Source organism: Phoca vitulina, unplaced genomic scaffold, assembly GCF_004348235.1.
Source record: "Phoca vitulina isolate PV1807 unplaced genomic scaffold, GSC_HSeal_1.0 scaffold23, whole genome shotgun sequence".
Taxonomy (NCBI): domain Eukaryota; kingdom Metazoa; phylum Chordata; class Mammalia; order Carnivora; family Phocidae; genus Phoca; species Phoca vitulina.
Window position 1 is genome coordinate 961,799 of NW_022589726.1, and position 15,367 is coordinate 977,165.

General features: G+C 33.4%; 1 protein-coding gene across 1 annotated transcript in view; it reads left to right on the forward strand.

Moving 5' to 3' along the window:
- The window catches only part of LOC116642573 (40S ribosomal protein S17-like), an 83,316-nt gene extending 68,894 nt beyond the window's left edge, over positions 1–14,422 (forward strand). The window contains 2 exon segments of the mRNA XM_032421066.1: positions 13,952–14,348; positions 14,350–14,422. Of these exon segments, the coding sequence (XP_032276957.1) occupies positions 13,952–14,348; positions 14,350–14,422 (470 nt within the window).
- The last annotated feature ends 945 nt before the right edge of the window (positions 14,423–15,367 follow it).

Sequence of the window (15,367 nt, forward strand, 5' to 3'; positions counted from 1 at the left end):
AAACTTATGGGATTGTTATGAAAATTAAATGATATAATAAATACAAACCATCTTTTACTCTGGTGTATAGTCGTAAAAACTTTGAACATAAAAAGCATCACAAATTTTACATGTCCAAACCAGAATACTTTTTTTGCCCACCTAACATCCCTACTACAGCTTTTGACATGACTCACTCCCTTTCTTCCTTCAGTTCTTTGTTCAAAAATGATAATAAATAGTATATGTTAAGGATATCGTTCATTTACTAATGGTGCCACTGTAGAGGAAACTCATTCTTCAGTACTCTGTAGAAGTTTTAAACAACTTTATGTCTGAAAAGGTAGATACTAATTACTAAATCTGATTTTTTTAAAGATTAGCAATCAAAAATGGATATATCTGATTTTAGATTAGGGCCTCATTTTATAACAACTGAATTATTTTCAAAAAGTTCTATTTTCTTTTATGTAGCCATGCACTAATTTATAGATTAACATTTTATCAACATTTGAAAATATCCCTTTTTTGAAATTTCCTATTATCTTTGGACTAAAATGTTAAATTATTCAGCTTTTTCCAATGAATACAGTATAAATGTAGGGAAAGATTTCCTTGTATTTGATGTAATTTCCTATATTTAATAAAAATAATTATGGAGTAGTTTATACTGAAGTTAGTGAAATGAATCTATTTCCTTAATAAGAATATTTGTCATTTAGATATACATTTTCAAATATAAATTTGAAAACACTGCCTTTCACTGAGATCTCTTTCATTCATGGTGACAGATAGAGGAACCTAGGTCCCACCTATATTAAACACTTTGACGTACTCTAAGAAATAAAAGAAGGTCAATGTGCTTGCAGCATAGAAAGCAAGAGGAGAATAATAGGTAATGAAAATACATTAGTAGTCCACATGGAGTTTCATGTACTATTTATATACATATTTTTTGATATGTTAAAGTTTGTATGTGCGCATAAATTTTAATTGCTATAATATAATCAGAAAGGATTAGGATTACTTTTAGTATTAGCATTTCCCCACTTTTGTAATTTCTACAAAGATATTTAGGCCTGTAATCTCCTTAGTTGCAATTTTTTTATGTTCAAATTTTTAATGTTTAAATTTTAGGGCCTAAAGCAAACTTTGCCTTCACAACACCTCTCCTCCTAGCATTAGCTTTACAAAAGCCTGAGCTTACTGAGAGAAGAGGAAAAAGTGTGCTTTTAGTGGTGGTGGTAATGGTCAGATTTATTTCTATTTTATTTTTATAAATAATGGGATATTTCTTAAACACTAAAGTAGTACAGTAATATTCATACGTTACAGTAAGGTAACTTAAAACATGACTTTAAAATGCAATGAAAAGCTATTAAGAGTTTAGGCAGATGAGTTACATCACGTAAAGGTATTTTTAAAAGACTACTTAAGAATATTTAAATCTTCATAGAAAAAGAATTAGATAAGGTAATTAAAGAGGCTGGTTAAAAGATTATTACAGTAAAAACAACAAAGGATAAATGCAATTTTTGACCATGGTCATGACAGAATTCTTATATTTAAAATATATTTTTGACCTATGATAGAGGTAAGGAAATGTCAAAACTGACTTCCATGTTTATAGAGAAACTGCGTATGGATGGTGCCACTACCCAGGACGGTAAGATCATGAAGGAATATTGTTGGTGAATTTCTTAAATTACATGGAAAACTGTTAAGTGGGCATTTGGACATACAAGTTAGGAGCTCAGAAATATATCCTAGAATGAGCTATATGAATCATGCCATTCATTCATGGAATGGTCATTTTTAAAAGCTGACTATACAAAGTGAAAGACATGGTTGCTGTATTGGTGGCTATTTAGGATACAAGGATTAATTAGGAATTTTTCACTAAAAATATGTTAAGAGCTAGGTTTCATTAGCTTTTCTGTGGTTCTCCCGTTATATTGATGTCAACAAAAAGGATATTCTCAGATCTTCAAGGGCTTTGAAAAAATCACATCCATGACCCTTCAGTGAAAATTTAATAAAGATGTAATTTAAGTGACCAGGAGACAGGTTGAAATAAATCCAGATTTGGAAGCCATGGTGTAATAGAACTGACAGTGAAAAATGACACCAGTAAAACATGAAGTTAAGAGCAGTAAGGCATGCACATAAATAACTAAAATAAAATGTAGAAAGTAGTATGTCCCCTGAGAAATGATATACAAATAAAGTTCAATTTGGTATAGGAAATTGAAAATTTTTTCCATAGCAAAAGATTAGGGATATCTGAGACAGGAGGTGACTATAGAACTGGGCGTTTCAGGTAATTAGGATTTGAACAAGGAGGCATAGGAGAGAAATGATTAGGTGCCTCAAAAACCAGCAAGAGGAGGTCCGAGAGGCTGGACAAGATACATAGGCTCCTCCCTGTGAGAGGAGCAGGCATAGCAAGTGGAGCACTGGGTGACTCAGCAGGACAGCTAGTTTAGAGCAAACTGAGTGTACCTTTCAATTTATATGTCATTTCACTGTCTTTCCTCAAATGGACAATCATTATCTATAGGTCCAACCCAATAATTTTTCATTATCCTAATAGAATTAGAAATAAATAAAGTCTTGCTTTAAGACTTCTCTTAAGGAATTCAGTTGTAACTGTCTGACATTTAAAATAAATTGTTCATTTTAAGGTAGGATTTCTTAAGCATTAGATCTGATGTTTATGCGATATCCTATAAGGAAAGATACAGACAAGTAGGGAAATTAACAAAACAAGAAGGAAACAAAACTTTTCAATTTAATTTTTTTCAGTATTAAAGATATGATTTAAAGATGTGATTTAAAGATACGCTTATAAGGCACTTAAAGATATAATTATAAGGCATGGATTGCAAGTCAATGCTAATTGACTATAAAAGAACTATAATTAAAGAGAATTCTTAAAATGCTCCTGTACTTAGAACGTATGAAAATTACCAGAGGAGTTTTAGTTTGGTCAATAGAATGTGGTTTTAGCAAACAGATTAGCTTTAAAAAGTATTATTCTTCAAAAGAAAATTTGATGAGTAAATTACTAGACAGAAAGTTGTTCCACATATTTGCAGTATGATGTATGCTGTATATGAATGCGAGACTCTTAGAGTACATATAATTTTATAAGTCTTTTACTTATTTCAGGCTCATTCTTGCACCGATATTAATATTAAATTCCTGAATACACAAAACAAGTAATTCAATAAATAAAAATAGGACAGTTAAAATTTTCTGTTTTTTAATTCATCGTAATTTAAAAAAAGCCTTATTTTCCATGAGTCTTCTGTTTCTTAGTGTAATGAAATACTTCCTCTCTGACCTTTTTCCCCCCTTTTTTACATGTCTTAGAATGGTAGCACAGACTGTATAAATTATTGTAAGCACATAGTCAGAAATCTATAGAACATTTAACAGAACTAAAGAAAATCAAGCAAAACAAAAAAAAATAAGGATTGCAGCAAAAATGATGCCTATAAAAAACTGTTTTCATTACTCTTTCCTGTCTCATCACTATCTATACTTGGCATATTCTTCTTCCACTTTTGTTCATTAAAACTGAACTCAGATGGCATTTTCTCAATAATCTTTCTTTTCTTTTCTCTCAGAATGTGAGATAAGAGTCAGGTTATATACTTGAAATCTGTCATCAGATAAACCTAATTTGTGTCTAACCTTTGTACTCCTTACTTTGCAAATTTAAAGTTACTATTCTATCCTAAGGGGACAGAGAGAGATAAGTGTCCCTGCCTCAGGAATTTCTATGAGGATTTAATGAACTTGTATATGTAAAGAGCTTAGAATTTTTACATGTTGTATAATATTTTCATGTTGTACTGTAAATGCTTCTGCTCTCTGGCCCTTATTCTCTGATTTTTCCCTAAATTCACTCTAATGTAATTATTCTGCATCCAAAACACTGAAAATCAATGATCAACAACCATGGCAGTAAATCCAATGTTATTTCTTAATTCTCATCAAATTGCAGCACTGTTGGACTAAATCAATTGATCACTACCTCCCCAGGAGAATATTTTAATATTTGGCTTCCAGGGCCACTCCCCATCACTGTTTTTTTCCTCTTCAATCACTGGCCACTCCTTCTCAGTCCCATTTGCTGATTCCTCATATCCTCAGTCTCTTAAAGATGGAGAGACCCAAGGCCCATGAGCCTTTCTGCTCCATACCCACTCCCATGATAATCTCATGCAGCCCATGTGCTGAAGGCTCTTATATTTGCATCTACTATGAATGCAATATTTGTCTATACAATGGTCTACTTAATGTCTCCATTTAGATATCTAAGAAACATTTCAAACTTGATCTCCTTTGCACCAGTTCCCCCATCCCAGCCTGCTCTAGTCTCATTCTTCCACACGTCTCCGATGATGGCAGCTCTATCCTATGTGCATAGTCCCAAACTCAGGTGTCTTCTTTGTTTCTCTTTTTCTCACATACCACATCAAATCCATTCATTGGCTAAACTTTAAAATATATAGTATATAGAATTAGACATTTTCTTACCCGTCGTGTGCTCTCTTTCTGTTCCAAGTCTGGATTATAATAAAAAAGCTCCTTGATTCCATTATCTTTTCCTCTAGAGTAGCTTTTTAATACAGATGCCTGAATGATCCTTCATAGAACATACTTAGATCATGTTCCTCCTTTTCTCAAAAAATTTGCAATGCCTCTCCATATCATTTAGCACAAAAAAATCCAGTGTATTTAGAATGTCCTAAAAGTTTCCACAAATCTTTTCCTTACTTCTTTGATGTCCACCAAAGCCAATGGCTTCCTTTCTGAATGTTGAGCTTGCCAGTTAGGCTTTTACCCCAGGATCCTTGCACTTGCTCTTCTCTCTGCCCATGATGTTCCTCATTCACATATCCACAGGCTAGCTCCCTCATCAACTTTAGACCTTCACTCAAATACAACGTTCTAAATAAAGAGGTTCCTCATGGCTGCCCTATTTTAACTTGCAGCACTCCTTATCTTCTTTCCTTGCTTTAGTTTTCCCAATAGCATACATAATTGACTTTACGGGTACTTTGTCTTACATCATGAGAAAGTAATCACTGTGGGAGTGATTACTTCTCTCCCTCCCCAATAGTTCAGTGATAAACCTAAAACCTAATAACCTAGAACAATAGCTGGTGAATAATAGATCTGCAATAAATATTTGATTAATTTAATTGGGTTGAATTGAATCCTTTCTTTGGATATTGTGTTAGTCTGCTTGGGCTGCCATTAACAACAACAACAACAACAACAATAACAACAACAACAAAAACATAGGCAGGTTGGCTTAATAGAAATTTATTTTCTTACAGTGTTGAAGGCTAGAAGTCCAAGATCAAAGTTCCAATTCTGTTTCTGGTGATGACTCCTCCTTGCTTGTTGACAGCCACCTTCTCACTATGCCCTCAAAGGCCTCTACTTAATGCATGCATATGAAGAGAGAGAGAGACAAGTTCTCTGATGCCTCTTCTTGTTAGGGCACTAACCTAATAAGAGGTTCAACTTCTAGGACCTCATGTAACCATAATTACTTTCTTAGAGTTCCCATTCCCAAATCAGCCCTTTTGGGGGGAAGGGAGGGCCAGGGATTCAACATATGAATTTTGGAGGGACACATTCAGTACTTAACACATATCAACTTTCCAATTGAGGCTGTGAACTTTCAGATATGGAGTTAATGTTCGTGTTTCTATGTGTAGCACCCAACAAATGAAAATGCTAATTAGTTTACCTAAAGATTAGGTGATGTGCATTGTCAAATTTTAAAAGACCACTTAAATATGTATAGAGCATTTACTATTTTATCATAAATGTATAGAGAAATTTTAAATTAGTCATGTTTCTTTAAAAACCACATGACTGCCCATTTTTTAATATTGTTTTGGAAAGCTTTAGAAAGTCTATAATTTGAAAACCTGAATTTGTACTTGCATTATTACTGAATGGGGTTCTATATAATAATTCTAATAGGAATCAGTAGTAAACATAATAAAAATGAGAATGCTTTGATAAATCTCAAAATATCCCCACAATTTAAGTTCCCTTCTTTACTTGTTTTATATATGATACTATTTTTTCATTGCATCTAAAATAAAGAATTCTCTTTATTCATACAATAAAAAATATTTTAACCTTTTTTTTTCCTTGCCCCCTGAGGTATATGCCCAGTTCATATTTGTTTTTTCTGTTATAAAATAACTCCCCCCTGCAGTGGTCTTCCCAAATACACTGTGGTTTGTTTAAATGTAACACTAATAATTCATATACAGTTGTTCTTAAGTGAAATGTTTAATTTAAGAATAACCTGTCTTTCAAGTTCAGCAGTGTCTTCAGAAACTCCTGATTAACATCCAGCAGATTGTTATGAGCTATTCATTTAATCTAAAAAGTACTTTTCCATTCTTTTTTGTTGTTGTTGTTAAATGTATGTGGATAATGAAATAAAAATGTTTCAAGGGATTCCAGGTGATGCACAGTGTACAGTAGATTCTGGGGCTAAGTCAGTTCTAGGATTTAGTGTCTTCACTTGTAGAATTAGGATTATATGCTAACATACCAAATACACAGAAAGACTGACTTATAAAAATAGCAATTCCTAATCAACAAAGTGGAATAAAACAGGAAGGAAGAACATAAAAGACATGATTGACCAAAAGAATAAAAGGTTCTAAAGCTATGGAAGTTTAATAAAATAAAAGCGTAGGTACAAAATCGAAAAGTGATTTGATTTAGCCAATTTCTATAGAAAATAAATATATAGATTCCCACTTTTATTTTAATTTAGAGCATTTTTTTTTCTACTTTAGAGCATTCTTAAAGTAATACCTCCAAAACAAATTGAATCATACCCATCTTGTTTGGGAGCTATGTCAACAGATAAGCTTATTAAGTTCCTTTGACAAACATTCCACATATGTCTAATTTATTTTAATTTTGTCAGCAAATATTTTCTCATGCCATGTATCAGAAAGAGATTTTTTTTTCCTCCTGAGGTATACACATTGAATCACCATATTTTTATATTTTTTTATAAATACAGCAAAAAACCTTGTGTAGGAAAATAATTTTCAAACTCTTTTGGCTTGACAAATAACTTTAGTCTATTTATTGCTCTTCAAGAATAACATTTAATTTAAACAATTTATTCTGCAGTAGTGACAAATCTAAGATTTTCTGCTAGGAAACCTCATCCCATTCCCCTCCTGTAGTTTAGCTCAATGAACTCTAAAAATAAAATTTCAAATAATAGTAGATATACATTGAGTTACTCCTAAATAATACTTCAGAACGCAACAGGCTTTGTAGTAAATCTGAATGTAGGAATGATTCCCTGCAGATGCCAGAGACCCACCACAGCCATTGTATTATTAGTTACATCAGGAAGCCTTGTCACAGTACATGACTACTGAACCTGGAAATACTCTGAAATGTCACAGACCAAATCTCCATTTCTATATAGAATCTACAGAGACCTGTAAAGGTATTTTAAGTTGGATTGACATTTCTGCTTCCTTAAAAACTTAGCTTTCAAGAAGCTAATGTTCTCTGGGTCTATTGTTTGCTTCTTCCTATATTGTATGCATATCATTTCTTGCTAATATTCTTAAATAGCTGTAAATTGTGTTTGATTCAAGGAGTTTATGGATTACATACGAAATTAGGTATTGAACAACTTAGAGGAAAAAAAACAACTTTCATGTTTTTCAAGATGTTTAAAACATTCACAGATCCTAAGCACTAACAACAACAAAAATAAATTATTTATTTTATAAAATAGGTGTTTAATTTGATAATAATGAAAAATTCACTATATAAAACTACAGAAATAGTATTATAAATGTTAAGAAACTTTTCATTTACACATTATCAGAATTGCTAATCAGAGAAAAATGTAAAATTCAAATGAAAAGAAAACTAGAACTATGCTTTAAACATTAAAGTGTGAATTGGGCAATAGAGGCAATAATCTAGATAACTAAAATTAAACCAAAAAACTTCCATGATCATTTCCAAATTTTTAAGCATTTATTTTTTTTTTTAAGTAGGCTCCACGTGGACCCAGCGTGGAGCCTTACATGGGGTTTGAACTCATGACCCTGAGATCAAGACCTGAGCTGAGATCAAGAGTTGGACACTTTCTTAAGTGAAATGTTTAGTTTAAGGATAATCTGTCTTTCAAGTTCAGCAGTGTCTTCAGAAACACCTGATTAACCTGAGCTGAGATCAGGTTACTGAATGGGGTTCTATATAATAATTCTAATAGGAATCAGTAGTAAATATAATAAAAATGAGAATGATTTGATAAATATCAAAATATCCCCACAATTTAAGTTCCCTTCTTTACTTGTTTTATATATGGTACTATTTTTTCCTTGCATCTAAAATAAAGAATTCTCTTTATTCTGAGCCACTCAGGCACCCCATTTTTAAGCATTTTTAAAAAGATTTTATTTATTTATTTGACAGAGAGAGAGAGAGAGTGCACACGCACAAGTGGGGGGAACAGCAGGCAGACGGAGAGGGAGAAGCAGGCTCCCCGCTGTGCAGAGAGCCCGATGCGGGGCTTGATCCCAGGACCCTGAGATCATTACCTGAGCCCAAGGCAGACACTCAGCCAAGCCCCTTAAGCATTTTTAATGGCAAGCATTTTTGCCTGATTGTTGGGATAATTTTTTGTAAATTCTCTACTATGTATAGGCACAGCTTTAAAATCAATAAGAAAATGGGGCAAAACTAGTTGTATATTCAGGAAATAATAGTTTATTAAAATAACCGATTTAATGCTTACTTGTGTTTATAATAATGATGTCCATGTTATTTTAATATGAAACTAATTTTTACTTGAAAAAAAATTGTTCAAGCTCTTCTATACTGTTAGGAGTTAGGTAACAGTTAGGTGGTCAGGGTGAGGGTCCTCAACAAGAAAATACAGTCAGGACATCTAAAAGAAAATAGCACTGACATCCTATTTTGCAGCTTAGACAGGACCACACTGACATTCTGCTTTGCAGCCTTTGCAGAAATGACTTCTGCAAAACGTCCTAAAATAAGACAATTAACCTCAAGAACATTTGTCAATATCATGGGCAAGGGGCAGTTAAGACCTAAGCCCCCACATGTCAGCAAAAAAAGGACCATCAGCAGTGGACATTAACCTAATTGGTAGACAGATATGTGACCGAAGCCCTGATTGGCACGACTCAACACACCCTGCTTGCTTAGGAAAGTTCTGCAAAAGACCTCATAAAAACCCCTAAACTTAGAAATAACGAGGGCAACCCACTCAGGTCCCCCTCCCTCCCTAGAAGCTTTGTACTGTTGCTCAATAAACCTTGCTTTGCTGCCCACCTCTCTTCGTCTGGTCTACCTCTTCATTCTTCGAAGTGGTGTGACCAAGAGCCGCAGGCACTAAGGAGACACAAAATCCTGTAACAGTACCAAATATATCTAGAAAATCATTTCTTTAGATTTCTGAAAGTGTTTGGGATGTTTGTAGATTCTTACTGTTTTATTGTGTCTCAGAATTTACACTGTATTGTAAAATGATTTGGTGAGGGCCTAGCCTCCGATGAGATTTTTTTGGGGTAGGCAAAGGGAGAATGCTAATGCCTGTCCATCAGCATTCTATTTCAATTAGCATCAGAATGTTGGCTTTCTCATGGGGGCATATTGTGGCCTATTTTGAAGCTACCGTCCTTAAGATATACATAGTACACAGTCCATATCCTGACTGGACAGTGCCACTAGGTTAAGCAGTAGAAACTTGAACACCGGGGCTGATTTCGTTTTCCTCTCTCCTCACCACACTGGTTGTGGTTCATTCAGTAAACCACCAGTCTTCAAAATTCCTCAGAAAGGAAACAGGCACGAAACTCCAAGTAGATGTATATTCCCAAACTACTGAGGACAAATGTCAATTTCTCAAGGTGATTCCCCTCCAGTGGCAGTTCTGGGGTGGGCCTAAGAGTTTTCGCAGTTTTTGAAACATCTAACCAGAAACGATTGATGTCAGCTCTCCCTTTGATAAAAATCTCCAGTCTCTCTGAGAATGAACTCCCTTCAATTATTTTAGTGAGCTACACCTCAGCACTAACAGACTCATTTTCTCCCTCTAAGTTCTCCATTTTCTGCCTATATGGCTGGATTGGTGGGAATTAAGGTTGAAACACTATTTGAATATTCTCTGAACAAGTAGGTGGAGTCCAGGGTAGGTTCAGGGTAAACTGTCAGCTTCATAACTGTTTTATAATATTAATGGACTTGTTGTCTATTTCCTCAAAATTGAAAAAAGACCGATTTTACATATTGTAATATATCTCAGCTAGTCCACTGATGTAACTAGAACTTTCCTGTAATACAAGAATGAAAGGGGGTGAGAGTTGTGAAGAACAAACACTACAAAAATCACAAAAGGGAAAAAAAAATCCCTTAATGTGTATAAAGATTATATTCTGTGAACATATAGTCACAAAAATTGTGCTAATATAAATATAAAACTGAGGATCTATTTTGTGTGACTATGAATAAACACCAAGCTTTGATGGTCATTATATAGGCTCTGAGTAAAACCTCACTTCCGGTAACCTTTTATGAATATTTCACTTCACTTATTTTATAATACATGTGGGGATGTCTATCAATAGGTATTTCATTGAACAAGACAGTTTTTTTCCTGCCCTCAACCAAGCATATACCTCATATGCATGCAATGGAGGGTTAAACAAAAATTATTACAAAAATTATTACATAACATGGCAGATTATTAAGAATTTAAAGTGGCAGAATAACCCACTGAGAAATTAACTGTCTAGTTTGGTTTTATTTTTTTTCTGCCATAGCACAACAAAATGGATAAAATGTTTTTCTGTTCCACCCTCCTTTTGTAGCAGGGAGCTATGTTTTTGTGTCCTTGAATTCTGGGTTTCTTTATTTCCTGGGTAAAGGGGCAGAGAGGGTTTTCTTGTGTGTTAGTGGAGAGAAGTTGTTGGGCAGAATATAAACATAATATGTATTAGAAAGTTAAATTCCCTAGTTTCCCTACGCTCATTCCAATCTTTTGAATATACTTAATTCACTTGACTAACAGGGACTGTAGCATTTTCTCATTTTGTCACTTAAAGGTCTATGGTTCTCCAAGGACTCTTGTTTCTTTAATCTCCCTATGGATGGCTTCGTTGATTATGACAATTCCAACCTTTCTAGACATTCACATCACTTACTCCTTCTGGCATAGTCTCAAAATTTCAAGAGATACACAGAATCCTAATTCCCTCAGAAGAAACCAAAAGAAATACATACATATATGTATGTATGCATATATTTATTAACATCTTTCCCTTTTTTTTGTTTTAACAAATCTGTGAAAATATTTCTGTGCTTTCCGGTATGGTAGTCACAAGCTGTGTGTTGCTTTTGAGCACTTAAAATGTGCCTAGTGCACTGAGGAACTACATTTTAACTTTCATTTAATTTTACCTAACTTAAAATGAAATTTAAGGAGTTACTATAGCTTGTGGATACCATCGGAGAGTGGGATTCTATAGGAAAAGTCAGTTTTATTTTGTGAAGTGTTATGTGAAGAAACATTTTAGAGAAAAAAGTATACGCATTTTCATGGCAGTTACAGACATGTGGAAACTTCTGTTTTATATTTGTAAGAACAAATTAAAAATGGGAAAATGGCAGTTAAAGCTCAAAATATATATTGATTACTTAGAAAGTTAGAAACAATGGGCCACAAAATTTACTGATACAAACAGGATAAAGGAAAGTAAAAGATTATGATTAATGATTTTACAATATCAGTCTTTTCATAGATGTTATAAAACATTATAAAGGGCCTTATATCCCAGAATCTGAAAATTCACAAGATGCAAGTACATGAAAAGTGAAATTTTAATCATAAATATAAGGCAGTATGTTCTCTCTTTGAGTTGTCTGAAAACCCTATCTGTTATACAACAAAGTCAGGTAGAAAGCACAAGTCATGGAAAGGGGGATTCTGTTTTTCAATTAGCACATAAATCTGAAGCTGATAATTAGAATTCAGTACTTTTATTGAGATTACAGTTTTATTTTCCTTCAACATCATAAATTTAGCAAAGGATTATTGGAAGTAAACATAAAATCACAATGTAGCTGTTAAATTATTCTGCTTTCTTGAAGACTTTCTGAAAAATTATATTAATATGAATACATGTAACATTTTATAATTATGCTAAGATGTGTACAGAAAATAACCTGTGAAGTTCTTATTTATCTAGTAGGGAATTTAAACTTCTTTAGTGAAGTTATATTTATAAATTTTTGCTTCATTTCACATTTAAGTAATTACCAATGAGTTTGTTTTAAGATTGCTAAAAAAATCAGTGTTTTTTATGTTTAAAATTATAGACATAAATATCTGAGATGAGTCTAGCTAATAGTGATGTGTAAGGACTTTGTTTTCTAGAAATTATCCTCTAATGTACATTTATATTAAATATAATTTAATAAAAAATTTTAATAAAATTTCTAGTCATGAACTTTGTAAGTTCACTAAAAGATATTGAAGATAACTAAATATTTTATCATACATATCATACATATGAGTATGTCATTTGGGAAAGGGTTTTCCTGTAGGCCAGTGTTGTGTATTTCACTACATATTATATTTGTCTCCAGAACTAGTTAGCAAGAGTTATGGAGTAAATCCACTATGATGTAAAATATCAATTACATTTCCCTTATGCACCAGTATCTCCTTTTGTCGTTTGCTGCTGCTGTCCAGTGCTGCCATTTGTGTGTGTATGTTTGTGTGTATCTGTGTCTGCATTATAAAATAATCCATTTGAAGGCTAGTGAAGGGGGAATATTGTTTTCTGTTAATTCAATGGCAATTTCAATACTAAGCATTCATGGGGCACCTGGTGGCTCAGTCAGTTAAGTGTCTGACTCTTGGTTTAGGCTCAGGTCATGATCTCATGGTTCATGTGATCGAGTCCTGTGTCAGGCTCCATGCTCAGCGGGGAGTTTGCTTGAAGATTCTCTCCCTCTGACCCTCACCCTGCTCACGCAAGCATGTGTGCTTGTGCTCTCTCTTGCTCTCTAAAATAAATAAATCTTAAAAAAAAACCTAAGTGCTCATGGAGAAAGTAAGATGTTATAGGCAAAGCCTTTTTTTGCATTGTGTATGATGAGAATAAAAATTAAATCATACACTTTCTATTGGGTTTGTTCATCATGACATAATATATTCCAATATGGTCATACATAATCCTAACTAAGCCAACTTTCTGAAAAGAATATTCATCTCATTTGCTCTCTCTCTCTCTCTATAAATACAGAATTTGAACACAAAGTTCTAGGTGGGCCCAATCAGACTTTATATTATCTAAATGGATTTTTAAATTAAGAAAATTTTGTAGAAACTTTGGAAATAGTTTTATTATTTATTATTTGCTATATGTATAAAATAATATAAATAATTTTATATTATATATATATAGATGAATAATAATTTTCACATTTTGGTAATAAGTATAGAAAAAACACCCATGAAACTATCACCCAACTTAAGCAGAAGATTGCAAATAATATTATATGCATAATTCTTATTTATGATTTAATAACTAGTCAATCAACATGGTTCAATCCAGAGCCTTGATTTTGTTCTCAAATAATTTTTGTTGCCATACATGTTACTCTTAAAGTGTTTCTTCAATGATTATTAAGAAGAGAAGCATGTAGCACATAATTCTATATCATTTTAATAGTCAGTACCCTCATGCTCCTGTAGATAGTCAAAATAAATAGAACACCAAGAACAGTGACATCAGAACAGACTCTATTCTTGTCCAAACATACCACATCCTACTTTAGTATCTTTATAAAGTGAAACATGCTTGTGCTGACCCTTTCATGACTTTTAAAACATTTCAATAATTTACAGTCTATTCCAACTCCCACTTAGTACTTTCCTTCTATGAAGAAATTGGAATCCTCTTTTACCAGGGACTTGCCAACATAGGTTGTGTTTGCACCAAAACTATGAAGAAAGCGGTCCAGGTCATCACTGAGAAGTACTATGCACGTCTGGGCAACAACTTCCACACCAAGTGTGTGTGTGAGGAGATTGCCATTATTCCCAGCAAGAAGCTCTGCAACAAGATAGCAGGCTATGTCACACATCTGATGAAGCCGATGCAGAGAGGCCCCGTGAGAGGTATCTCAGTCAAGCTTCAGGAGGCGGAGAGAGAAAGGAGAGATAATTTTGTTCCTGAGGTCTCAGCCCTGGATCGGGAGATCACTGAAGTAGATCCGGACACTAAGGAAATGTTGAAACTCTTGGGCTTTGTCCAACCTGCAGGTCACTTAGCCTACAGTTGGGATGAATTTCAAAACGCCGTGTGGAACCACTTGAATCCTTCTGCCATTCTATAATATCTTCAGTAAATCTTGGAAAACAACATAGCAACAACAACAAAAAAGAAATTGAAATAAAGTCCCCTATTATTCTAATATCATTTCTACTTATAATATTTACATATTATAAATTATAGCTATTTTAGGGGATTTCACTGTACACATTTCATATACATACACATACTATAGTTTTCAATTACATAATACGTAGGTAATAATGCTAAATAAACTTACAAATTTCCTTTGGTTTTCTGTGTTCTGATAATGTATTACCATGTATGTTATATAGAAAAAAAAATCATTTTAACAATTTCCTATTCTCAGGTTATTGCATAACAGTGCAGATGCCATCATTTCTTCTGTTATTTTTGCCACATGCATAATTTTAAAAGATACGGTGCTTTAAAATGACTTTGAAGAAATTATTGCCCTTAAGAATTCTGCTATATTATTAATATGTTACTCAATAGGTACTTTTCAAACATCCTCACTAAAATAGGCAATATCGTTTCCTCTATCATTTTCCTCCATCCCTTTGTACTTGTTTCATAAGAAAATGAGCATGTGGGGCGCCTGGGTGGCTCAGTTGGTTAAGCGACTGCCTTCGGCTCAGGTCATGATCCTGGAGTCCCTGGATCGAGTCCCTCATCGGGCTCCCTGCTCAGCAGAAAGTCTGCTTCTCCCTCTGACTCTCTCCCCTCTCATGTGCTCTCTCTCTCTCATTCTCTCTGTCTCAAATAAATAAATAAAATCTTTAAAAAAAAAAAAAAAGAAAATGAGCATGTGAATAAACTTTTATAAATAGAATCTATTTTCAAATTAAGAAAGAAACAAACATAAACATATTTAAGATGATTTTCTAATGATTTTATAGTAAGGTTCTAACTATATTAATAATAACTGTTATAAAGGTACATATTTATCTAATATATGTTTATATTAT